The sequence below is a fragment of the Maniola jurtina genome, chromosome 8 (assembly GCF_905333055.1).
Source record: "Maniola jurtina chromosome 8, ilManJurt1.1, whole genome shotgun sequence".
Classification (NCBI taxonomy): Eukaryota; Metazoa; Arthropoda; class Insecta; order Lepidoptera; family Nymphalidae; genus Maniola; species Maniola jurtina.
The window spans coordinates 2649790-2675916 of record NC_060036.1 but is presented as its reverse complement, the minus strand read 5'-3'; the positions used below and the strand labels follow the sequence as shown (position 1 = coordinate 2675916).

Here is a 26127-nt window from a genome sequence, read left to right as displayed (position 1 = left end):
TCTATCAATCCACACTGCCCAACATGGTAGACTATGGCTAAAACCATTCTGAGAGAAGATCCGTGCTCTGTAGTGAGCCGGCGATGGTTTGATCATGATGAAAGGAATCTATGTAATATTATTAAGTAATTGTTTTCTCCTTGTAGGGCCGTTTTCCGTTAGTGGTTTTCTACAAGTTTACTAGTGGTTTTGAATCATTTAGATGTTGAGAGTTCCAATGAGAGTTCATTTAAGGTGGATGCGACGGGTCTGCCCGCGAAATTCAAATTTAGTTTTTCGCAATTTGTAAACTAATACGACAAAGAAGGCTTATGGCACTTTAATTGTGCCAATGGCAGTATCATCCTCACTGGTTTATATAAAAATCTTTACGAAATTAGCTCTAGTATCGACTAATGTTTGAGTTAGAAAAACCAAATTAAATTTGAATTTCGCGTGCAGACCCCTCATGCCTGTTGGCAGCACTGATTTCCCCATTGATTTTGGAACAAAGGATAGTGCTCTGTGGGATAGTGCGACAAGGATCTTTTGACGTGTGGCCAAAATTGGAGCTAATGCCGCCATCTTGTGAAATGACACGCTGTTCTCTTGTCTATGGTGTTACTAAGTAAAAATCTGAATTTCACTATTTTTTTTTTTAAATATATTAGAGCCATTACATATACATAACTTCACGATATATCCTGATAATAAATACAGCATAAGTGTGTCTGCATCTTAATGCTAATTTTAGCACTAAGTAATTAGTGCTAAAATGATAGGTTGCAAGTCCATAGCCTATCAATGGTTTTTATTATTTTTCCCCTATACGGGAACAGGGACGGCTATCTCAATTTCTCATTTACCTAGATAAAATAAAATAAAACTTACGCTTTTTTCAACATTAACATTTTCAATATTTTTCTTAAAATTGAAGAAGTTCTACCTAATGGCTGGGAGCCTTTGTTTTTGTTTATTTGATTCATTCAAGTGCCAAAAGCATAGAGATAGGCCAAAAGAGCCTTGTCGTACTGTAGGTACCTATTCTGAGGCCTTCTCCAAATCGGGCTAGAACCCAGAGCCGTAAAACCAGGTAATTAAAAAAGTTAGCAAATTAAACGTCAATGTCAATTTGACAAATTGAAAAAATAATAAACAGTTTGCGCGAATGCTATTTTTATAATATTTAGCGTTCAGTTCCTGGTTACATTAAAGTGATTTAAAGAGATATTCTTATTTAGTAAATACAATTTCATACATGCGAAATATAACTGAACAATTTTGAGTCTACTTTAGTCAGGGTTCAAATCAATTTGTTGTTAGGGAAACATGAAAAAATGGAACCGAGAGTGTACTTAGTATTTTTGATATTATTTGTTATTGCTCACGTAAACTCGCTACCTTACGATGGTAAGTTTATCACAGAAATTAAGCTAATATTTCTAATAACAGCAAGATTAGTACAAAACCAATTGTTATAGCACAGCATCTTAATAAAACACGTTTTTTTCAGTACACTGGCTCAGCGGTGCCACCACAATAGAACGCGACATTCAACCTTCAAAACAAACTGTAGATATTTATTGTTATACCGGAACGCCGAAAAACTTATTCGCCTTGTGGCAAACAGTTAAAGTAAGTTATTTTGTATGCCATGGTTAAAAAGTCACAGCAAAGCTTTGTTAATGTGAAGTACAGGCATAGATCATAACTGAGTACGTTCCTGAAATAGAGCGGGAGGAATGTGATGACGTCACGTGAGAACTCACTAGCTCGATTCTGTAAAACCTGCATCAATCATTATTACAATCGCAATTGTTGTTATTGGCTAAATTAATGCTATTCTTATTGTAGCCAATAGTGAGCGAGCATCAACCAATCAGAGGTGATTGCAATCGTGACATTGTAGCTGTCATTCTATCGCCATCGAGCAGCATTTATTCATCAACTTTAGACAACTGTCATCCCTCCCACAACGCTCCACTAATGCAGGAACATGCTAAACATTTCAATTTCAGCTTGATTTGATGCACACCTAAAGCCTGGACTTGATGGACAGTGTAAGCTTTAGGGATAAGTATTGATGATAAAGTGGTTGTTTAAATCCTCTAAACTGAATTGACAGTTTTAAAAGTATTGCTATCATTTTCTTGGTAGCACTGGTTTTGGAATAAAATGGAAAATTTAATTTAGAGACTAAGTACAACTAAATTATAACAATTTTGATCATGTTTTTTTTCCTTGCCAGTTTAATATAAAGATAAAAAATGATGAATTCAGCCAGTACTTGGGTGATGACCCTGAACAAGTGTACAAAGACTACAAAGAAGACAGCTACGGCTGGGCAGTCATCAACCCCTTCCAGAAGAAGTCCTATAGGACTGTGTCACTTGATCTATTTACTGCCACATGTATGGCAGTTAACACAAGAGAGAAACATAAGATTGAGTTGAATGTACAAAGTAAGTTAAAACTTAAAATCTATATCTATACATATAATAAAATTGTAGAAAAGTGGTGTCTGTACAATGGAAATATATAAAAAAAAGTAGCAGGGGTTGTTATTATATCGATGTCGAACCCGAAATTGTAATTAATTTTTTTTTGTCTGTTTGTCTGTGTGTTTGTGCACGCTAATATCAGAAACGGCTTATTTGATTTAGATACGGTTTTCACTAATATATTGTAGTAAGCTTCACTTAACATTTAGTGTTTATTTCATGTCAACTGGTTCATAAATAAAAAAGTTATGTCAATTTAAACAATCACGGCGAATATTTTTAACGTACAGAGTACGTACTACACGCCTCGCACCTGAGCGTCCGTGGCTATATAAACCAAACGACGGTATATGTAATTCAAAATATGCTGCCCGCAAAGTCACTATTCCACGCGAACGAAGTCGCGGGCACAGATAGTGCATAATTTGGTGCTAATCTGGCTGTTTACAATCTCTACAGTAAACTAAATTGACAATCTCTTTCACAATGTTCCATATACCAAGTATATAGGTATCATATGAAATGGCTTTACCTGTACATTCTAAAGCAGATTTTTATTTATTTTTATGCATAATAGTATTTGATTTATCGAGCAGTGTTGGTTTTTTATTATTGTTACATACATTACATTTTATTTTGGATGAACATATTTCAATATTTATCATTTTTTCTTTTCTCCAAGGAAAAAGGGAAAAATATAAATGTTTTGCAATTGTAATAAAACTTTATGTTCCACTGTTAAGATTTATAATACACTAAAGTTGTTGATATTGTAAAATTTTTCCAACATTTCGTAGTAAGAAACTTAAAGGTTTATGTGTGCAAATGTGGGCACTTGACTTGACTCATATATTTTTGTTCCTGAACCTGCATACTAATAATATTACAAATGTGAAAGTGTATCTGTTTATCTGGTAGCTTTTCACAGTCTATCCGTCTAACCGATTTCGACGAAATATGGTACAGAGAGAGAGCTTGCATCCTAGGAAAGAACATATGCTACTTTTGATCAAGCACAATCAAAAAGTTTTCATGGAATAAAAAAAAATCTAAATCCTAGAATCCTAGAAGTCGCGGGCATCATCTAGTCTTGTAATAAACTATCGATAGTAACAGTCGTGGGAACTACAACTGCTTAAAGTATACTTTTGATATGAATATGCAATTTGCCTGTATTTTAGGGGTGGACTTATGGCGTGTTCTCACGATGGTGCTAGGGCTGTCCCTCATATTCTCGTCCCGCGCGCTGTGTGGCAACCCTGTGTTCTTCTATCTGTGCGGCATTGTCGTGGGGGTCTCTGCCTCGTTCATGGTTCTGGTGTATTATGTTAGCAAGTTATTGCCAAAGGTAAGGTATAAAAATGTATTACATAGGCACATATTGTAATTCTTAGGTTTCTGTACCACAAAAGAAAAACGGTACCCTTATAGGATCACTTCGTTGTCTGTCTCTCTATCCGTCTGTCGTGTCTCTCAATTCACAGGCCAACTTCCCGTTGACCTAGAAGAAATTTGGCAGGTAGCAGAAAAAACTCCGTTTGTGGTTACAAAAAATAGTGTACAACCAAATAATATGTTTACTAAATCACATAATAGATGGCTCTGTCCATCATTCAAAAATTTGGTTTTTTGCAATTTGTAAACTAATACGACACTATAGGCTTATGGTATTTTAATTGCGACAATTGCAATATCATCCTCACAGGTTTATATAAAAATCTTTACTTGAAAGGGTTCAGTTTAAGAAATTAATTCTAGTATCGACTAATTTGTGAGAATAGTCTACTATTCTAGATTCGATAGACAAATTGCGAAAAACCAAATTAAATTTGAATATCGCGGGCAGGCCCGTCTCATGCCCCTTAAGTACACAGATGTGGGAGTGATAAATTTTTATTATACTGGTTTGAGATTTCTTGTACAATGATACAGAACCATTTGTGTGCAAGACTTATATTTAACTTTCTTCTGTGTAACATTTTTTTCAAAAAAATATACGATAACAAGTTTTTTGAGAAAAATCCCTATTTTCTTAAGTTTTTTTTTTTTTTGCCAGCTGCACATATTATACTTAGTCATATTTTTTCCCAGAAAACATTAACCTACGGTATCCTCATAGGCGGTTGGACAGTGGGAGTGTACCTTTTCCAACAAGTGTGGGAGAATGTTAGCAGTATTGTATCCACATACCAGACGTACTTGGTATGGTATACCCTCCTCATGGGTTTCATCAGTTTTGTGGTGTGCTACCGGATTGGGCCTCCGCAGAACCAGAGAAGCAAGAACCTTGTTATGTGGACTTTGCAGGTTAGATTCTTGAAATATTTTGAGCCTTGTATCAGCATACCAACCTAATTATACCCTGTTCGATCGATCCAGTCTACTGATTCGCTAACTCAGTGACTAACACTGAATGATGCCACCAAGCTCATAAGATTTTTAATCCATTGAAGGTTTTCTGCTAATGTTTTTTTTTTTTAATTATCACTCAGTGAAGCAGTAATGTAAACCGATTGGTCTCAATTAAGTAATCATTCTGAAGAAAGAAAGAAAGAAGACTAATTTATTCATCTTGTTCATAAAGTATAAGTAAGTGTTTTTGCACCCACATGCCACAAGACGAAACGGCCCTAGCTCAGCATTAATGCTGCAGAATTTGAAAAATAAAACCTGAGAGCTATACAGTGTTAACACGGATTAGCGAATCATCCTGCTGGCACTCGTAGTCATAAAAATTGGGAACAGAGATAACATCAAATACCAAGTATATCAACTTACTTTCTTAGCATTATTTATTCCTTACTTAGCCCTGTTTTTGTTTCAGATAGTGGGAACGTTGGTGACTTTCTTCAGTAGTCAATACCAAGAAGCGTCAGCAGCGATCATCATCGCGGCTCTGACGGCCAAATACTTCCCGCAGTCGCTGCTGCTGGCCCTAAAGGGATACTGGTGAGACTGCTCAGTGCCAAAAAAGATGAATTTCAGAACTAAAACCTCACTACTACTCAACCAAACATCACCCTAACATCAACAACCTACCGTCATAGATTGACGGACGGTTCATATTTACTCGTATGTATGCACAAATTATGCATTTTCTTTTGAAATCTAATAATTATTCAAAAATTCTCTGTTTTCGTGCTCTGACTATATCATAATTGTAAGGCCGGACTGCATTTCATGTTCACTATAACTTTCGCCTTACCTTATGTTGGTGCCAAATTACAATAATAAACCCCAATTCCTAAGGAATATAGCAAAAGAGGTATGTTGTCATGACGGCAAGAGGCAAGTTATAGTAAACGGTTTTCACTTTTCACTATACGAAATGATTGGAATAATATCTGTGCTGTCTGCGCCGCTGTAATGCGGTCCGGCTTTTAAACTACAAAGCGAAACAGTCTCATAAACTTACGATTTGAAATAGGCATCGCAGATTCCCGCCCAAACCTCGGCTGCTCACCAGCGAAGAGTACTTCGAGCAAGGCGCGCGCGAAACCAAGCACGCGCTCGACAGCTTGCGCAAGTACTGCTCCAGCCCGGACTGCGCGCAGTGGAACATCATGCTCAAACTGAGCGACGCCAAGCGGTAAGCTCATCAGGACAGGTGCCAACGAGATCTATTATCAAGCCCTCGCTGTAAATCCATCCGTCTGTCTGTCAGCAGGTTGTATCTCATGAACCGTAATAGGTGGTCAGTTGAAATTTTGTATTGTGCCTTACTATTGCCACTATAACAACAAATGGAATATTTGAATTTGAATAAAAATATATTCTTTTCTATTCTATAATATATATTTTTCACACTAATATTATAAAGGAGAAAGTTTGTATGTGTGTGTGTGTGTATGTTACTCCTTCACGCAAAAACTACTGGACGGATTGGGCTGAAATTTAGAATGGCAATAGATTATACCCTGGAATTTTAATAAACATACATCCACGCGAACGAAGTCGCGGGTATCAGCTAGTATTAAAATAAACTTTTACAAGTATGTATAAAAAAATAAAAATTGTATCTTGTATGACGGTACAGAATGCTTCGTGTACGAGTCCGACTCACACTTGACCGTTTTTTTATAACTGTATACTATAATACAATCTGTAATCTATTGATAAATTGATTGGCAACGTCGTTATTTGTTAAAAATTGTAATGTCTTATTTGACAAATAACAAATTGCTAAGGTAACTTATCGACGGATTACAGATTATTATTATTTATTAATATCGGCCGTAAAAAGTTAAAGTCTACATTTGTTCCAGATTCGCAAGCTTTATAGAAGGCAACTCGCATCTAAGCGACGACGAAGTAATGGACTACGAGTCGTACGCCTTCTCCATGGAGCGCTCCAAGCCTATCGCCAACTCCACCAGGAACCACCTCGAGATCTCTGATGACGACTCCTCGGAATGCGATGATTGAGGATAGCATCGGTGATGATGATGAATGGACAGCTAATGATTTGATGAAACGTCATGGCGGAAACGAATTATTATCGAATGCGGCTGACAGCAGCGACTTATAGGTATCTGGATAATACACCGTATAGTAATTTAAAGTTACACATGTAATAAGAGTTGGTAATAATTTTAATGCCTATGTAGTTACGTGATATAACTATAAATAATAATAATTATTATTATTTGTTAGATATAATATGTATTGTCTACTTTAAGTTTTTTTGTGTATTGATCTCAGAATATGGTGTTCGATTCATTATAGTTGATTGCTAATTAGTAATTTTTTTAATGTTTTTGTTACAAAAGTTTCAACCATGGGGGAGTAATTTTCAGTAATTATTGGACACAGTAAGTTGGAAAAATCAGCTGCTAGTTTTATCGAAAGTAAAATATAAATATCCATTGCTCAAATATTTTAGTCTTCTACCATAAAAAATATAATTTATAAAATGTGGGATACGGTAAACTAAAAAATCGGTCAAGTGCCGCTGCGGACGCAAGCAGCCGCACGCGTCCGCGCGACCTTCTCGCGCTGCTTAAGCGATACTGTTCTTTTGGAATGGAATAGAAATTATTTATTAATTATTGTATAGATAAAGTATAAAATTATTTTACAGTGAAAATGCAATCCCGATGTTAATTGAGCCTAACAAATAGATGTAAAACAATCAATCTAGATCGTCTAATAGATATAGATGATCGTCTGGATAGAATCTGTCGCTAGCCAGCAAGATTATTTTCCAAAAATTTTGTGATCTTTTTAGGGGTCCTTAGTGAAACAAAGACAAGTTCATGTTCCATTGCCTGTTTTGAATTCTGTGAGTATTTACTGACAGCCAAAAATTAATAAATCAATCTTTAATTTCTTAGTAAGTAGCTTAGCAATATTGTCAAAAAACCTTATAATTTTTACAAATACTGTTGCTAAGTGACTTATCGACAGATTACACAAATATAGATTGATTATTAATTTCGAACTAAAATTAAAATAAAAAACAGGTTAAATAAAATAAGGTTTTAGTTAAGTTAAAAATAAAATACATTATTGTTAGTTATACTTATTTAATTATTATCCTTATTTAATTGTAATACATTAGTTAAAATATGGCAAACTTATGCGGAAATAGCACCATAGTTTTGTAAATTTCGTATTGTATTTTGTAACAGAAATATTGTTACATATAATTTTATGATGTTTGTGTTCACTTATTTTTTTAAGATACTACCTGCCTAGATAATTAAAGTTTTTTTTAAACATTTATATATAATTTTGTTTTATTTGTTTTTAGTATCACATCTTGCACACACGTTACAACATTTAAACACATATTTTCACAATTAATAAATTAAAATTGTCATTAATTATAGTAATAAAGAAAGAGCCCGCGAGGTCCAGACATTCGATATTTTATATCTGCTTATTGTTCCCAACACAGGGAAGAATGATCAGCGACTATGAAGTTTGGATCATGGTGGCTTTGGGAGATAACAGGCAGCAAAGATGTAAAAAATCTTACGTAAAAGTAAAATGATATGAAGACAATATCAATTATCATCGTCAAATCCATTGAAACACTTTCTGACCAACAGAGTTGTTCACAAATGGAATAAATTGCCCAAGGATGTGATTATGTTAAGCTCTGTTAACCAGTTCGAGAATAGATTAGACACATTTGGAAAACTCGAAGCATTTCTGATATAGACGCATCAGCGGAAGCTGCTTAGTCTATTATAAATAATAATATAAAGTGTATTTTTTTTTATATTTTAACAATTTAATTTTAACAACTAAGGTTGTCTGGCAGGGGGTTGCCACGATACTAAGTATCTGGCAATGCATAATGTGATTTCCAATACTTTCTGAAGAAAATAGAAAAAAATTACATATATATTTACATTATACATTATAATTTAGTCGCTGATCGTTCCTCCGTGTTGGGGACAACACGCAGAGAAACTTTCAGCTTTAGTAAAATAACGAAGGTCTGGCCCTCGCAGGCTCTTCGTCCATATTTTTGTTAACACGATTAAAAAATTCAATTGTTGTCCATATTGTTGTAAGCACGATTAAAAAATTCAATTGTTACATACAATCTATTGAGTAAAACATAAATAGACCCAGAAAGTAACATCCTAGTCGCACTTATTACGGCCGAAATTAACCAATACTGCTGCTATCTGTATCAATAATAATAATAAATACACTTTATTTGCACAACCACAAGAAGGATTACATTAAAGAATAAAAAACACAGACAGAGGGAAGATACAAAAGGCGGCCTTATTTCTACCAGGCAACCTTAAAGATTGGAAAGTATAAGGAAAATTATTAATTATCAATATGTTGCTAAGGAAGTTATCGACAGATTACAGATGGATTGATCATTAATTTCGGCCGTTAGTCCACTGTGCCTTGTAGTTGGTACTGTATGAGTCAGCTAGGATCGAGCGCGGCTGGCCTTTTTGCTCTTGTCGAGCGTCTGCGGCGGCGGCGGCGGCTTGGCCGACATGTGGCGGCTGTACAGCCTGCGGAACAAACCAAACAAATAGTACTTACGGCTACTACTGATCGAGAATTCTCGGATTCAGATCGGGTGCAGCGCGCAAAGAACCAAACGTTAGAATATTACTAACGCAGTGATCGAGCGGTAATTACGTAGTTTCACGGTAAAATTCAAATATTTTAAGTAATTTTCAGTAAAATATCTTTTAGGGTTCCGTACCTCAAAAAGGAAAAACGTAACCCTTAAAGGATCACTTTGTTGTGTCCGTCAAGAAAAGGTACTTCCCGTTGACCTAGAATCATGAAATTTGGCAGGTAAGTTATAGGTCTTATAGCACAAGTAAAGGAATAAATCCGAAAAGCGTGAATTTCTATTACTAAAGCGTCATCTATGATATTATTACTAAATCACATATGATGGTGCTGTTGTCATTATTTTGCAGTATTGCATATACATATAAAAATGTTAAAATAGTATATAAAATATTGTACGATGGTACGGAACCCTTTGTATGCGAGTTCGACTCCCACTTGACCGCAGTTATTTCATTTATAATTTTTTGTTTAAATTGACGTAATATTGCATCGCTACTCACACTCTGTAAGTCTCGGAGCGCAAGTAGTCCAGCACATGTGAAGGGCCCAGTTTGAGCTGGTCCTCGATGTGCGGAACCCAGAAGTTGCCCTCCAGCCGCAGGACTGACTTGTTGCTGGCCAGGTCCAGTGCACCTGTCAAGTTAAGGATGTATAAGTTAAATGTAAAAAAACCGGCCAAGTGCGAGTCAGACTGAAACAAAATAGACTGGAAAGTGCGGCCACTTCAAAAAATACCAGCATAGCAGCCACAAACTTAGTATAACAAACCTAAAATAACCTATTTGATAGAACAGATATAAAATTAAGAAATCCAAAAATATCAAATTGAAACAATAACGGAAGTCTCTACATACTTCTGATGGGCAGACTATAAATCTCATAAATCTACATCCTCAACCAAAAACCGGAAAGAAGGAAGACAGACAGACGGACGGACGGACGGACGGACGGACGGACAGACAGACAGACGGACAGACAGACAACAAAGTGATCCTATAAGGGTTCCGTTTTTCCTTTTGAGGTACGGAACCCTAAAAAATGGCAGATGACAGATCCTCACTATTTACATCAACTAAAATTAAAGCTATGAGTTTATTTCTAGGACATAGAGTAAGAAATGTTTACCAATCTCGGGCGGCAACACAACCAGCCTGTTGCCCTGCAGATGCAATTCTCTCAGTCGGAGCAGCTGCCCCAGCTCACGTGGCACTTCGATCAGATCGTTCTCTCGTAGAGATAACTGTAATATGTGCAATATAGTTAAAAAACATCTTACTATCGAAGATCTTGGCTTTGCTTAAGTGGAATTTCGAGAAAAACTTTCTCAGTGGGGTTACACATTGTGGAGCTAACATATTATATAATTTTTAGACCTCACTATTTGAACTGTAGGTAACCTACAAATTTGAACTATGGCTATGGCGTGACTTGGTCTGCATGCATGAATTTGGTTTTTAAAGATCCCATGGGAACTGTTTGATTTTGCAGGATAAAAAGTAGCTTTTGTCTAGGTCTTTCACTATACCCATGCAAAAAATCATGTAGATCTGTTGCTCCATTGTGGACAAACCAACAGACAAACAGACTGTCATATTTATATTATGTATGATAAGTAGTAGGTACTTACAATTTGTAAATTCTTCAGGTTGCCAATCTCTGGTGGTAGATATTCAAAGTCATTGTCTCCAAGATATAAGGCCCTGAGACTTTCTGAAAAATTAATGCATCTAAATTATTATTCTGAAACTGGTTTTGCAGAAAAGAATGGCACAATATTTAGTCCTATATCAATATCCTAATAAATAATTAATCTTAATTACTTAATTTAGAATTTTGAAGTTCCAACTTAAAATTAGTTAAAGAATACTTCAATGATAAGTTGATGACTAATTAAATTAGATTTAAACTATAAAAAAATATATAAACAAAGAATATACAATATCAAGAGTAAATTGCTAAAACCCATTTAGTCCCATCCAACTTAATAAAGAGTTGGGCTTTAGCAGTATATCCTCAATATGATATTGAAACTGTCCATTATTTTTATGAACAAAACTGTTACAGGTAACTCACCCATCATAAAGAAATTCCCAGGCAAGGTCTGTTCCTTCAAATTATTATATGTAAGGTCCAAAATTTCCAACACCGGAAATGCTCCAAAGCCCCTCGGCAGTGTGTACAGTCTATTGAGAGACACATTTAGGATACGAAGCTTCGGCAAAGAAGAAAGACTGACCGGGAGTTCTTCAATATGGTTGTTAGCAAGATTGAGAATTTCAAGATTTATGAGATTTGCAAGACCTGCGGGGGCTACTGACAACTTGTTGTGACTTAGCGTCAAACGGGTTATGTTTTCCAGACTAACTGAAATGCAAAAAGGTTTTAGTTTAGATTAGATGGGATTAGATTGCTAACCGTACACACAAAACCAATCTAGGCCCAGAAATCTGGGCAGAAAATTGTATATAAATATGCAGTTCTATTGCACAGTGCGGTTTTGCTAGCTTCACTACATCTTCATCAAAGTGAGTAGAAGGTGTCAAACTGTGCATGTTAGCACTTGAATAGAGCTAATTTATAAGTGGTTGCATGGGTGGTAGTTGTGCTTATTTGTTAAAACTCTAACATAATGAATCATCTTTTAACTAAATAATTTAAATATAAGTTAATTATGAGGAAATCATCGAATCTAACACAATGTATTAGGTCATTTCTAAATAGGGAAATGTATAAAAGTGTAAGAAAGTTTTGGTTATATTAATTCGGATTTGTATTTGAGTAAAATTTATAATATGTTTACTTATCACTTTATAACTAGTTTGACTAAAATAAAAATAAACAAATAATTCGCTATAGAACTTGTAAAACTTGTTCTTGGCTAAAAAAGGAATAACAAGGTTTTAGAAAGCCAACTCACACAGTCCTGGTATTTCATCGAGGCTGGAGATTCCTTTGTCGACCAAATCGATTTCAGGATTGTTTATTTCCTTCGCTTCTTCAATAACTTTTTTAGCTTTCGACATTTTAGCTGTGTTCGGAATACAGGAAACTGACGGAGGGTGACTCATATTGCGCGGGCGTGTTTACGAAACATAAAAATATGTCGGATATTTTAGCCAATCATGTGTGTTTTGTTAACTTTTTTGTTGAATTTTCATTGGACAAAATGAGCGCAAAAATGTCACAGATTAAAAATATTTTAGCTTTTTTTAAACGCGCAACAGCGCGCCGTTTTCGGATACCTACATTCCGACAAGGCTCTTTTGGCACTTGAGTGAGGGTGTAGTTGTCGCTTTATGCGGACAATGACACAGATCAACAAGTGCACTTCCCTAGATGGCGGCTTTAGTTTCGATTTTGGTCACGCGTTAAAAGAGATAAGGGCAGAGCCTTGTTGGATTATAAACATATGCTAAAGCCAGAAGAAAAACATAATAACTATAGTCTAACCAACTAACTAACAGTCACAGTCAGAAGAGTGATTATATTCTCTTTGGTCAGAAGAGTATTGTGAGCATAGACCTGAGGCATAGACTAAATTATTGTGAGTATTGTTCTTTATTCATAAATTTTATTCAGCTATGTACTGTGTCTATGTTATCAAGTTATAGTGATAACTGATTACAATTACATACTCTTTGTTATTATTCTTAATTTTAATATTTTTTGTCCACAGACCACTGCCACAGACCAGCTGTTGTTTTCGTCGATGATGTTTGGTTATCCTCCAAAATTAATCTTATTACGTTGAGAGTAATTAATGTTATCTTTTTGCAGTCTTTTAGTAAATTAACGTGATTACATTACTGATTAATGATAAAGTTTTACTGATCGGTTGGTGATCGGCACGGCATTTGATTGTTTTTTTAAATACTTAGCTAATTTGAATATTAACTTTGCAGACACAGGTTCACAGGTACTTACTTACATACACATATTTTTTTAATATGACTGATTTCCTTTTTTTTTATGTTTTCGTTGAATTAGATTTAATTTGCTGCACCTTCTTTAAGATATTTAAATGTCAAAACTCCTTTGTCTGTTAAAGCCAGTAAAACAAAGAATGTTAAATGTATAAAATAATCTTCTCTTCTTCCACTTGCTGCTATCAATACATTATCCATTCCTTTTACATGCATATCCTCTTTCACACAATCCATCCGCCTTTTCTTTGGTCTTCCTCTCCTCCTTTTTCCTTCCACATGCATATTTTTACTATCAACAGTTAGGTACATTTATAAATAACTGTAACATATGTTTTTAATTCTTTTTAAGCCATGAGTGAGCGGCCGCAGCCCCTGAAGGCTGTAAACAGGATTTTTGAAGGGAAAGAGCCATGGCAGATTGTGACAATGACTGCATCATCAGTGCTGGCTATAGTTTGGGCACACAGCTTGTATAATGGAAGAGAGAGTAAGTTATATTAAGTTTTCAAAGTTCCGTACCTGAAGGCAGGCTGTTTCTCGGAGCCTTAACAGTCAAAGAGTTGAAATTTTCACAGAACATTTATTTTTATTGGTGCTATAACAAAAAAAATATAAAAATTTCAAAATGGCCATCACAAAAATTAAAAAGTGTCATGTGAAGTCTTGTACAATGGTAATTGGTATGGAACCGTTTATGTGTGAGTCCAACTTGCATTTGATCCACTTTTATTAAATCATAACAGACCTTGAACCAATAGTATTTATCAACATAATCTGATATTTAGAAACTAGCAACTGCCTGCAGATTTGCTATGCAAAAATTTCAGCCTAGCAAAGTAAAGATCAGCTATTGTAAAAATGCTAAGTAACATTTTGTAAATATGTATCGTGTTTTGTATGATGAATCACAATTCAAATTTTCTATTTAATCATGAAAAAAGTACTCTTGATTTTTAAATGCAAAACAGTATTATTTTCAGATCATCATGAATTGCATATTCTATCCATACTAATATTATAATTTGAAAGGGTGTTTGTTACAATTCATGGCCGGTCCATTTACCAATTTTGGTGAGAGAGAAATAACTTGCATCCATGAGATGGACGTAGGCTACTTTTTATCCAAGAAAATCAAAGACTTGGACCCATGGAATTTTTAAAACCTAAATTCATGTGGATGAAGTTGTAAGCATCATCTAGTACTAAGATAAAATATCCATGCAAAGTTAGTTAATCCAAAATCCTAATAGGTAGTAATTTATTTTTCTGCAAATATTTACACATACTAACTTACTAAGCAATTACTTTATAAAATCTACATTACAAATAATTGGTTTTGACAGTAAAAAAGAAGAAAAACAGACAAATATACTTATACAATTTTGCTTAATAATTGCTCATAACTACCTAATATTAAAAATCATCTTAATAATATTATTTGCAAATTTTTCCTCATAAATTCGCACTGTATTCCGACAATGAATGTACCTACCTAACATCATCTGTTGAAACAGTTTAGTAGTATGATAATGAGCAATGACTTGCGTTTCAGCACCCATTAGTATTTGTTATACTTGTAATTTGATACTGCTTCCCTCCAGCCATGACTGGGCATTGTTGTACTCAAATAGAGATTGTATAGAGGTGTACGAGTATATATAGAGAGTATTATATGTTTGCTAGGATGTCATTGTTATTATATGTAAAGGAAAAGTCCTTTAGTGAAATTCTAGATATTTTCATTTAGAGCTAGATGGAAGTGGGCTTTTGAGACATCTGTAAAAAGTTAAATATCATAGGTACATTGAATTAAAGAAAATTTCGAGTTCGCTTCGCTCGCGCTTTTAATGTTGTAAAATTATGCCATAAAAGGCACAATTAAAACAAGGCTTTTTTTACCTATGCGAATTTGTCTCCCGAAAGTATTAAAATTCGGATAGGTAAAAAGCCAACAGAATTGAGAAAGGGGGGCCTCATATTGTGATGATTAAATTTAATCCATCATTAACTATCAGATAAGGTTTTAGCCAAACAATAATAATAATAGATAGCCCTTACAACACTTGCAAAATATTTATCTCAAGTTGTACCGTACCTACTAGGTAATTTTATCTTATGGTAGCAAAAATCTGCTAATGCACTATGGCTCTTATGACAGACAATAAACCTCTACCTCTAGAATTCTTCACACTAATATTATAAAGAAAAAAGTTTGTGTGTGTGTGTGTGTGTGTGTATGTTTGTTACTCCTTCACGCAAAAACTACTGGACGGATTGGGCTGAAATTTAGAATGGAGATTATACCCTGGATTAGCACATAGGCTACTTTTTATCCCGGAAAATCAAAGAGTTCCCACGGGAATTTTAAAAACCTACATCCACGCGAACGAAGTCGCGGGTATCAGCTAGTTATTAATAAAACAAGTTATAACATTATTGAGTTAAGTTACTCAAGAAAGTTTAAAATTTAAATATTTTGTTTTGATTTCCCTGTAAATAAAAATTCCATCATTCTTGGGAATAACAATGTCTTTTCATTTATAGATTGGGGTTTTACCAAAACAACAATTGACTTGTTATTTAAATGGGTATGAGTCAACGTTGTTTTTATAATTTTCACGAAGTAGCGCAGCCTAAAGATGCAAAAACCGGCCAAGTGCGAGTCGGACTCGCGCACCGAGGGTTCCGAACTTGGGTATTTTTTCGACATTTTGCACGATAAATCAAAAACTATTATGAATAATAAAAAAAAAATGAAAAAACTTTAACCCGACTACGGAAAAAATGAGACAACTTGAACCCGACTTGGTACAAGTAAAATAAACTAAAAAGAAAGAAACAAGATAGGTGCTTAGTGCTATCATCGTCTTCATCGTCTTGAGTAAGATTCAATATAAATGCCGTGGTCATGCGTTGTCGACAGCGTATTTCTTATCCTTGATTGACGGCATTCCCAATGATTTAATTTATCTACCAAATTAGAATATTTTCTTTTTGCTGTCGATAACGCACGACCACGGCATTTATATTGAATCTTACTCAAGAAGATGAAGACGATGATAGCACTAAGCACCTATCTTGTTTCTTTCTTTTTAGTTTATTTTACTTGTACCAAGTCGGGTTCAAGTTGTCTCATTTTTTCCGTAGTCGGGTTAAAGTTTTTTCAACTTTTTTTTATTTGAAACTTTTCCGTTTTAATAAGTCTATGATGCGACGACTAACCGAGGTCTCGTGAATGGCCAATAGGTGGCGCTGTATGAGAAATAATAATTCTAATAAAAAGTGGTTTCTGTCGCTTGGTATATTTTAATAATAACTATATTTATATTTATGAACTCAGAATTTTCTCCTCTTTCGTTGGACATCTCACTCGACACAAGAGCAATTAAAATTTTTTTAAGACCCTCACTTTTTTTGATGTAACATCCGTCTGGCCAATTTTTTTCGTATAAAATATAGCCTACGTCACCCGGGCCTTTACAACGAATCGATTAACACCTCATTTATCAAAATCGGCCCAGTAGTTTAGGCGCTACGGTGGAACACACAGAATCTGGATACAAACATACATACATATTACATACATACATACATAGACTGCTAAAATCATAACCCTTCCTTTCGGCTTTGCCGTAGTCGGGTAAAAATAAATAAAAATCTGTTTTAGAACGTACAAGTAAAGCCCTTTCATACGATACCCCGCTTGGTATGGTTATCATATTTTGAAAATTTAAACACATTTAAATTTTTTTTTAATGGTTTGACCACAAATTCACGGTTTTCGGATTTATTCCTTTACTTGTGCTATAAGACCTACCTGCCAGCCAAATTTCATGATTCTAGGTCAACGGGAAGTACCATATAGGTTTTCAGGTTTTCTTAAGACAGACAGACAACAAAGTGATCCTATAAGGGTTCCGTTTTTCCTTTTGAGGTACGGAACCCTAATATACAGTCAGCGGAGACGTCTAGACAGAGCTATCACAATCATGTTGGGTCACATCACAGGGGCGAGGGATATGAGATTTATTTTATACCGACGGGCAGTAGTCTTTAATTTATAGGGTTCCGTACCCGAAGGCTGCAATTGGGACTTTTACTAAGACTGCTGTCCGTACGTCCGTCCGCCTTTCCGATTGCTTGTCAGCAGACATGTATTTCGTGAACCGTAACAGGTAAAGAGTTGAAATTTTCATAGAATGTGTTTTTTTATTGCGGCTATCAACAAATTTAAAAAAAATTATTAATTGTTATTTCTTGTACGATGGTACGGAACCCTTCGTGTGCGACCCCAACGCGCACTTGACCAATTTTTGCTGCTCATATTGCATGCGGTTTCGTATGAAAAGGCACGAACGATCCCGATCCTTCAAGTATTATGGAGGCGCTCATCATTTTCATCAGCCCATTGCCGGCCCACTACTGAGCATGGGTTGTCTCGCAATTTTTTTTCAAAATTTTATTTTGCCACTTTGTCCTTTTGATTAATACCCATGCCAAATTATGGCTTTTAGTACTATTCGTCTCTAACTACTAAGTGACGGATGGACAGACAGATAGGCATATATGTACCTAATTATATTTGGTTCATATTGAGCCTAATACTACTTTGGAATGCTGAAACCAACTATTAATTTAATTCAAAAGTAATAATTTACGTTTTAGTAACGCTTTTTCTATTGTATATTCACAGGTGTCCCAGTGAGGTTACGGAAGGAATTCTTCAGATGGCTCCGACAAGTCCCCTTTGTGAGGAGGAAGATAGAAGACAAGATGTCAGAAATAAAGAAAGGCTTCAAGAAAGACGTCGCGAAGCGTCTAGCTGGCGTGACAGTCTACAGGCAACTGCCCGAAGATGGGTTCACAGCCGAGCAAGTGGCTGAGGAGATCAGGCAACACCTTGTTTTGGGTGAGAATAACATGCTTTACCTTTATTATTTCACGGTTCTTTTATCTATAGCTTTTGTCTGGTGGGAGGCTTCGGCCGCGGTTAGTTACACCCGTGCCGTAAAGCCGTGTCGCCAAGCGATTTAGCGTTCCGGTACGATGCAGTGTAGTTGTGTGTGACCATTTTGTCTTCAATGAAATTCAAGTAAAACCTTATACACTGTGCCCCGGAGCTCTAACTGGTGTCTAACTATATAGACAACGTCCCCGGCCACAACTTCGGCGGGCCCTTCATTAGAAAAAAACCTTAAGCTCCAGGGCACAGATATCTGCGGACTGTGCCAGGAGTCTATCGAGATTATCACCGATCATTATCTTATAAATTCAACAATTATTGACAGTCAAAAAGTGTATAATAGTATCTATTTTTAACTCCCGACCCAAAAAGGGGGGTGTTATAAGTTTGACGTGTGTATCTGTGTATCTGTCTGTGGCATCGTAGCTCCTAAACTAATGAACCGATTTTAATTTAGTTTTTTTTGTACGAAAGGTGGCTTGATGAAGAAAGAGTGTTCTTAGCTATAATCCAAGAAAATCGGTTCAGCCGTTTGAAAGATATCAGCTCTTTTGTTACTGTAACTTTCACTTGTTGGGGGTGTTATAAATTTTTAATTTACACTTGTGAATAAACTATTTGACTTTGACTTTGCTGTACTTGGCGGGCGCCAAAAGTATTAGCACGGAACTGTAACATTGGTGGCCATCACAATGGATCGGAGTCGGTCGAAGGGATACAGGGAATCCAAGGACCTATATAGCACCAAAGAAAAAGATGAACGTTGCCAACTGTTTTTGCCACAGGTGCTTACGACTGGAAAGGCGGCAACGTCTCCGGCGCAGTGTACCACGTCAACGAAGACATCAGCAACGTGGCGTGCCAGGCCTACGCTGTCACCGCCTACACGAACCCGCTCCACGCGGACGTCTTCCCCGGCATCAACAAGATGGAGGCCGAGATCGTCCGCATCACTGTTAATTTGTTCAACGGTGATGAAGAGTGCTGTGGCACAGTAAGAATCATTCAATCAATCATTCAATCAATTTATTGCAAATTTGGGTTATATACATTGATCTAAGCTTATAATAAGTACAACCAAATTCATTTTGATTGATATGCGCTTCTGGTACTCAAACTAGATTGTTATCTTCTTTAGTCGAGTGTCTTTCGTTGCAATAGCAGATTTCTTGACCTTAATTGGTAGGCTTTTAGATCTCTCTGAAAATTCGTTGGTCAAATCACGAATGGGTGTATCCAATAAATATTCGATTTTTAATTCCACAAACGTAACAAAAGTAAACTAAACAAATAGTTTAATATCGAAAGAGAACTAGTTGTCAATTTAAACGATGATCCTCTAACCTGCGTTTTCACAGACAAAGTTATGACAGTGCATCACTGTACACTTTGTTAATAATAACCGTTCTACTGTAAAATTTATGAAATTCATACACGCCTCCTTCGTGATTCGACCAACGAATTATGAATTCGTGGTGCCCGAAATAGAATGTAATTGCTTAAAGACGCCCTAGACCCTTGCCAACCCAAGATTTAATCTTTTGTACTTTAAGGGGTGCATCAATTTTATTTTACTTCATTCACATAATATTATAACTAAACATTATTTTTGTAGTTGTTTTGTAAAAAGACCTCAATAAAACTTTTTTATCCAGGTAACCACGGGAGGTACAGAGTCCATTATGATGGCATGCAAAGCATTCCGAGACCTGGCCTACAGTAAAGGCATAACCAATCCTCAGATGGTCTTGCCTTCGACCGCACATACGGCTTTCGACAAGGCAGCCCAGTATCTAGGCATTGGCATAGTAACTGTGCCTGTATCATCTGACACTTATACAGTTGACTTGGACGCTGTTCAGAGAGCTATTGGAAGAAGGACATGTATGGTGAGTGTTTCGTCTCTATCTCTCTCTTACAAATGTATTTTTTGTTTCTTCTTTTTAAATACAACTTTCGGCCGTTTAGAATGTAGGATGCCTGTATCATTGGAGATTTACATCAATGTTACGTGCAGAATTTTACATGGGGTTGTGGACAGATACCGTTTTGGTTATCCCCTTAAAAGCATTTCCCATAGGGCTTTTTCAGTTTTCCCAAGTTCAAGTTTATGTATTACTACCTTCTTATTACACAAATTGTTAGTTTGAAAGTGACATACCTTCAAACTAGCAATGACTCATTTGTCTATATTTTCTCCTTATATCCTTCTAGAGTGTAACTAATACAGCTCCTTCCAGATAGTAGGGTCGGCACCTAACTTTCCGTACGGCACGATGGACGACATAAAGGCGCTGTCAGACATCGCAGTGGAGTACGACGTGCCCTTGCACGTGGACGCGTGTCTGGGGGGCTTCATAGCCGCGTTCATGCCGCGCGCCGGACACGACGTGCCTCTGTTCGACTTCAGGCTGCCCGGCGTCGCGAGCATATCCGCCGATACACACAAGGTAACCAATTAAATATAACTTGCTTTAACGATGAAAGAAAACATCGTGAGAAAACCTCCATGCCTGAGAGTGTTCCATAATGCTCTCAAAGGTGTGTGAAGCCTGCAAATCTTGGCCAGAATGGTAGACTATGACCAAACCTTTCTCATTTTGGACACCCGGGCCCAGTAACGGGCCGGCGATGAGTTGATCATGATGGTTGATCGTTTGTCTCTTTCATTCCCATGTAGTAATCAAGGAAGAAAATTATTGTTTTAATTAAAATTATTCGATTACTGGATTCCTAATTTTTTTAACTACTTTGCTTAGTACTGTGTTCAGAGAAAACATTGCAAAACGTGCGCTTACAACTTAGCGAATTTTAGGCTATGTTTGTCATACGAAACCGCAGCTGGTGTTCACAATGCTAAGGCGCGTTTTCAGTAGCGCGTGTTCGACGCGGCTCCGACTTCAAACTTGACAATGCGCTTCAACACGCGCTGAGATCATAGTTGAGCGCGGGCTTTTGTTGTGTTGAGGCAATGTCGAGTTTTTGCAGTTATGGTCATTTTGAAAACAATTTTGGCCTATCGTCCGACGCGCCATGTGTATACTAAACAAAACCTTGCGTGCTGCGTCTGTCACCTGATCGTGTCCTAAAGCTAACATTGTATTGTATTAACTTTCAGTATGGTTACGCGCCGAAAGGCACCTCAGTCATAGTGTACCGCAAGCCGGAGTACCGCCACTGTCAGTACACTGTCAGCACCGAGTGGCCGGGCGGCGTGTACGGCTCGCCCACTGTCAACGGTATAGTATACCTGCATATTCGCAATATGATACGCGCCGAAAGCCATCTCAGCCATACTGCGGAATGCGTTAGCATTCCGCAGTAGCATGATTATGATGATCACGTTTTTTACTGTGAAGCAGATAAAATAAATAAAACTTGTAACATGCAGGCAGTCGCGCGGGCGGGCTGATCGCGGCGTGCTGGGCCACGCTGATGTTCGTGGGCCACTCACGCTACGTGGCGATGGCGGACGAGGTCATCAGCACCGCCAGATACATCGAAGCCGGGTGAGTCTCGGACACACGTGCTGTAACATGCAAGCAGCGATTGTTTATGTCACTTAATGAAGCAGCTATGTACAACCAGTTAATGAGCTAATGATTTTTAGCTTCTTTCGTAGTATAACGGCATATTATATTGCAGAAAACGGGTGCATAATACTATTAATTTGTTGACTTTATTTTTCGAAATTTCGACCCAGTTGCATGGCGAGAGATGAAGTTAAAGCTGTCATGGACAGTAGCGAACAAATGCGAGATGGGCAACCCTCCACCTCCCATGGCCCAACCAACCTCTTGGTTATGTGAGCCGAATCGCGGGAGAGTTCCCCCGTCAAATGAGCTAGGTGGCTATTACTCAGTGTTACCTATATACTGAGTTAGCGAATCACCTCGCTGGTCTGATCTGGTGAGAGGCTTAAGCCGTGCCGATAATTTCCTCCTTGCCCCTCTTAGACTGAGGCCACACGATGCGTTTCTGGTTTGTACGGCGCCGCACCGCTGTGGATTGGGTGCCACACGGACACTACGTTGCCGCTCCGCCAAAAAGTATGACGTTGCAACGCACCACCCCTCCCCGCTCCGTCTCTCCGGACACCGTTCCGCCAACGCAACGCATAGTGTGGCTTCACTCTTACCGAACGATTGTAAATTTCAACTTAATATTTTTTTATACCTGTGATATAATTTTGCATAGGCTCCGCAAGATCGAAGGCCTGTTCATCTTCGGCAAGCCCGCGACTACGGTGGTGGCGTTTGGCTCCAAGCGCTTCGACATCTTCAAGCTGGCGGACGAGCTGCACAAGAGGGGCTGGAGCCTCAACACGCTGCAGTTTCCATCGGGGTAAGCGAAACCCTCGTCTGCGTCTCGGCTCACTGAGATCTGTATTACACACTAGATAGGTTGCAAAACAAAGACTTTTTTGAGCTAGCAAAGGTATTTTTATTACAAAACATGAGGTTTCGCAATATCCCTGTCCCCATACAAGATACTTGTCAGTTGCTGTACGTCTATACGTTTTTAGGGTTTCGTATCCAAAGGTGCCAATGGGGCCTCCATTGTCCGCCTGTCTGTCAGCGGGCTGTATCTTGAAATTTAGTTAAATGTGTATTTCTGTTGCCACTATACCGACTAATAACAAAAATTTCAAAATGCCCTCCATCAATATTAAAAAAATGTGTTATATCTTGTACCTGGCACGGAACCTTTCATGTGCTAGTACGGCCCACAATAATTGACTGTTTTTCTTTAATTTGTACCAGAAAGTTGTAACAATAAAGAGAAAAAGTAGACAGGGAAGCACTTACCTCGTATCTCTGTAAAAGATCTCTACCAGTGACCATTGGCAGTGTGATAAATTGTAAGGGAAGTAGAATAGGTACAACAAAGATAGAAAGTATTCATAAAGAAAGCTTAATAGATGTTTTGTTTGTTTTTGTGAGATTTTTGACGTAGGAGTAACTGTCTCAGTTTAATGATCACTTATTGATATTATAAAGTATACTTTATTTTGTTCGTTATAGGATTCACATCGCAGTAACGCACGCACACACACAGTCCGGGGTCGCGGACCGCTTTCTCGCAGACGTGCAGACTGCGACGAAGATTTGTCTCAAGGAAGGCTCCGAGCCTGTACAGGGGAAGGTAAGCTTTTTTTAAATAAATTAGTTTTTCGGGTTCCGTACCCGAAGGGTACAAACGGGACCCTATTACTAAGCCTCCGCTGTCCGTCCGCCGGTCCGTCGGTCCGTCCGTCCATCCGTTTGTCTATCAGCGGGGAAAAAATCGAAATGGCCGCCATGAAATTTTAAAAAATCCTTTGGTATTCCGATGGTACGGAATCTTCGTGTGCGAATCACGCGTTTGGCCGATTTTTACAGTTTAAGAAAAACAATGGTTTTTTTTTTCATGTAGATGGCGATCTACGGCGTCGCACAGAGCATACCCGATCGGAGCCTGGTGTCCGACATCACGAAACACTTTATAGATTCCATGTATTATCTGCCCAAACCAGAAGACAACGAAGAGAAAAACTAGGTTTTAAAATATGATTATAGTCTGATTTCATTAATTCGGTGGAATTCTGACAGTTGTCATTTTATACCTACATCGAATGGGTTATTTGGTTGGATGAATGTTTTTATACTTTCTCTATGGTTATTTTGTGAAGAACCGGGCTACCAGCTGGAGTTAGATTTTAACCACAAATTACCCTAAATCCCTGCCAACGCAGAAAATACCTTAAGCTGTACCTAATTTAGTCGTTTCGCTGTAAAATAAAGCCAAACCCTAGTTATTAGTTTGCATCTAGTCTGTTGAGTTTTCATCCACATTAATTGAAATTAAAATAATTTTTAATTAATAATTTAAAATAAACGTCTTACGCTTTTATAAAAATCCTTAGAATCTTATAAGAGTTCCGCGGGATTCCCAAAGACCCATCCACTTAACCGATTTGTATGAAATTTGGTACCGAAGTAGCCTGCGTCCCTGTAATCAAAATAGGCAACTTTTTATCCCGGAAAATCAAACAGTTCCACAAGATCTATAAAAATCTAAGTCCACGCGGACGAAGTCGCGGGCATCCTCTAGTATTTTATAAGTACGAAACAAATTGACCTAACAGATTATGTTAACATCGAAATTCCACAGAATTAAAATCAGACTATAGTTTAGTAAATAATAGGTACGACGTATCATATGGGTTGTGTCGAAATAGTGATGAGTTTTCCGTAGGCGAAAAAAATATAGATCACCTAAGAATTGTTTGTCGTTTCCATATTATGCGGAAAAAATATATAACGAGCTGGTGCCCACGACTTCATTAGTCAAAAGTAGCCTATGTCGACATCTGGGGTGCAAGCTATTTAAAAAATAGCTCTTTTAAATATTTGGTTGCTTTATAAAGTAAATAGATTAAAAGTCTCGATATTTTAACATTATTTAGTAAGTAAACATAAGTTTATTTAAAGGAATGTATTCATCTATAAGACTTAATGCTGTTTTTATTAAGCTTTAATTTTTACAATATTTATTAAGTATTACATATTATTACGTATACTTTGACCAGTCTCGACGCGTTTGAACACATTTTTACAATTGCCTTTATTAACACTTCGTACGAACGTAACATGTAAACTGCATTCCAAAGTAAACCTCCAATTAAAGTCTTCCATGCAAGTTCACTCGATCCAGAAGACTTGAATCGTGTCAAACGGCCGGTAATTGTAGTGATTTTTATTTTTATTTTTTCCCTGCCAATTTTATTGTATTTACTACTACAGATAGATATATATCCTACCATTAACTATCAATTATTGGAAGAATAGATAATGCTCTCAAACTGTAATATTCTAACAAGCAAGCTAAAGTACCCTTCCAATTGCCTGTGTAAATCCACTCGTTCAAATTAACTCAAGTCGTGTCAACCGGCCTTGAATAAAATGATTTGTCATCATTTTTGCATATAAGTATAGTTCGCGACAAATCGACATGGCAATCGGCGTATGAGGCGAGGGGGACGCCCCGCACGCCCGCACGTCACCCGCGCTATCCCGCACCGGGTTAGCGCGGGGGCTGTGCGGGGCGTCCTCACTCCGATTGCCATGTCTGTCGCGAACTATATTATGTACTTATATTTTTTTTTATTTCATGCCAATAAAAAAATTCTTTTTTATTTGACGAACCTTAAAAATAGTTAACTTAAACCTCAAAAATTATTATTTCGTCAAAAAAAATTCAACCGTTTAACGGGTTTTTTCGTATTATGTTTTTATTTTTGTATCACAGATTAAATCACAATATTGTTACCTAGATAATATATTGTATGAATCGCCAAGCGTTTTTATATATAGGTTTGTAATTGTATTTAATAAATGTGTTTAAGTTTTACAGTTATTTTCTTTATTTATATGTGTAACTACCTATAATTCCTCCGCGTAGATTAAGGTTCTCAAAAATCACGTTAGAATTCTTATATAATAATTATATTATAATAAATAGTTGTAATTATTTACAATAGTTCACTAGCCTGGAAGGCGTTCTTAACAGGGCTCTCTCCGTCACTCGTTTCCACTCGTTTCATACAATCGTAGTTCCAATTTCATTTGAATATTAAGCAACCAAAGTCTGAAATTTTGCAGACATATTCTAGAAACTAACATCTGTGTCTGTGGTGTTTTAGATTTTTCTAAAA

At 36.9% G+C, this 26127-nt stretch overlaps 3 protein-coding genes across 5 annotated transcripts; 2 read left to right on the top strand and 1 right to left on the bottom strand.

Moving 5' to 3' along the window:
• The first annotated feature begins 1115 nt into the window (after positions 1-1115).
• Positions 1116-8202, top strand: LOC123867507 (nuclear envelope integral membrane protein 1). Of its 2 annotated transcripts, none has more exons than XM_045909570.1 (8): positions 1116-1389; positions 1493-1614; positions 2228-2441; positions 3662-3828; positions 4572-4787; positions 5305-5429; positions 5908-6069; positions 6755-8202. In XM_045909570.1, the coding sequence occupies exons 1-8, from the start codon at positions 1317-1319 to the stop codon at positions 6903-6905; spliced, it is 1230 nt and encodes a 409-aa protein (XP_045765526.1). In that variant the 5' UTR covers positions 1116-1316; the 3' UTR covers positions 6906-8202. The 2 variants fall into 2 exon arrangements, with proteins under 2 accessions (XP_045765526.1, XP_045765525.1); XM_045909569.1 differs by having other exon boundaries at positions 6746-8202.
• Positions 7699-12640, bottom strand: LOC123867508 (ras suppressor protein 1). The gene is made up of 6 exons (XM_045909572.1): positions 12460-12640; positions 11616-11906; positions 11170-11252; positions 10668-10782; positions 10043-10175; positions 7699-9469 (listed from the first exon to the last, which is right to left on the bottom strand). The coding sequence occupies exons 1-6, from the start codon at positions 12608-12610 to the stop codon at positions 9382-9384; spliced, it is 861 nt and encodes a 286-aa protein (XP_045765528.1). The 5' UTR covers positions 12611-12640; the 3' UTR covers positions 7699-9381.
• A 503-nt stretch (positions 12641-13143) lies between these two features.
• LOC123867347 (sphingosine-1-phosphate lyase) lies at positions 13144-25447 on the top strand. 2 transcript variants are annotated; one of them, XM_045909345.1, is made up of 12 exons: positions 13144-13458; positions 13818-13955; positions 18162-18377; positions 19217-19425; positions 20087-20320; positions 20672-20881; positions 21550-21670; positions 21823-21940; positions 22629-22775; positions 23456-23576; positions 23847-23985; positions 24602-25447. In XM_045909345.1, exons 2-11 carry the CDS (start codon positions 13820-13822, stop codon positions 23967-23969), a joined length of 1635 nt encoding a protein of 544 aa, XP_045765301.1. In that variant the 5' UTR covers positions 13144-13458; positions 13818-13819; the 3' UTR covers positions 23970-23985; positions 24602-25447. The 2 variants fall into 2 exon arrangements, with proteins under 2 accessions (XP_045765301.1, XP_045765300.1); XM_045909344.1 differs by lacking the exon at positions 24602-25447 and having other exon boundaries at positions 23847-24160.
• The last annotated feature ends 680 nt before the right edge of the window (positions 25448-26127 follow it).

What these genes read in the sequence shown, in the direction of transcription:
- LOC123867347 (XM_045909345.1), top strand. Translation starts at nt 13,820, where the DNA reads ATGAGTGAGCGGCCGCAGCCCCTGAAGGCTGTAAACAGGATTTTTGAA. An exon ending in CAGGCAACACCTTGTTTTGG is followed by an intron (nt 18,378 to 19,216) that starts GTGAGAATAACA and finishes TTTTTGCCACAG; the next exon opens with GTGCTTACGACTGGAAAGGC. An exon ending in TTGGAAGAAGGACATGTATG is followed by an intron (nt 20,321 to 20,671) that starts GTGAGTGTTTCG and finishes AGCTCCTTCCAG; the next exon opens with ATAGTAGGGTCGGCACCTAA.
- LOC123867508 (XM_045909572.1), bottom strand. Translation starts at nt 12,610, where the DNA reads ATGAGTCACCCTCCGTCAGTTTCCTGTATTCCGAACACAGCTAAAATG. An exon ending in TGGGAATTTCTTTATGATGG is followed by an intron (nt 11,253 to 11,615) that starts GTGAGTTACCTG and finishes TTAATTTTTCAG; the next exon opens with AAAGTCTCAGGGCCTTATAT. An exon ending in CGCTCCGAGACTTACAGAGT is followed by an intron (nt 9,470 to 10,042) that starts GTGAGTAGCGAT and finishes TTTGTTCCGCAG; the next exon opens with GCTGTACAGCCGCCACATGT.
- LOC123867507 (XM_045909569.1), top strand. Translation starts at nt 1,317, where the DNA reads ATGGAACCGAGAGTGTACTTAGTATTTTTGATATTATTTGTTATTGCT. An exon ending in GATTGAGTTGAATGTACAAA is followed by an intron (nt 2,442 to 3,661) that starts GTAAGTTAAAAC and finishes CCTGTATTTTAG; the next exon opens with GGGTGGACTTATGGCGTGTT. An exon ending in TTAGCAAGTTATTGCCAAAG is followed by an intron (nt 3,829 to 4,571) that starts GTAAGGTATAAA and finishes ATTTTTTCCCAG; the next exon opens with AAAACATTAACCTACGGTAT.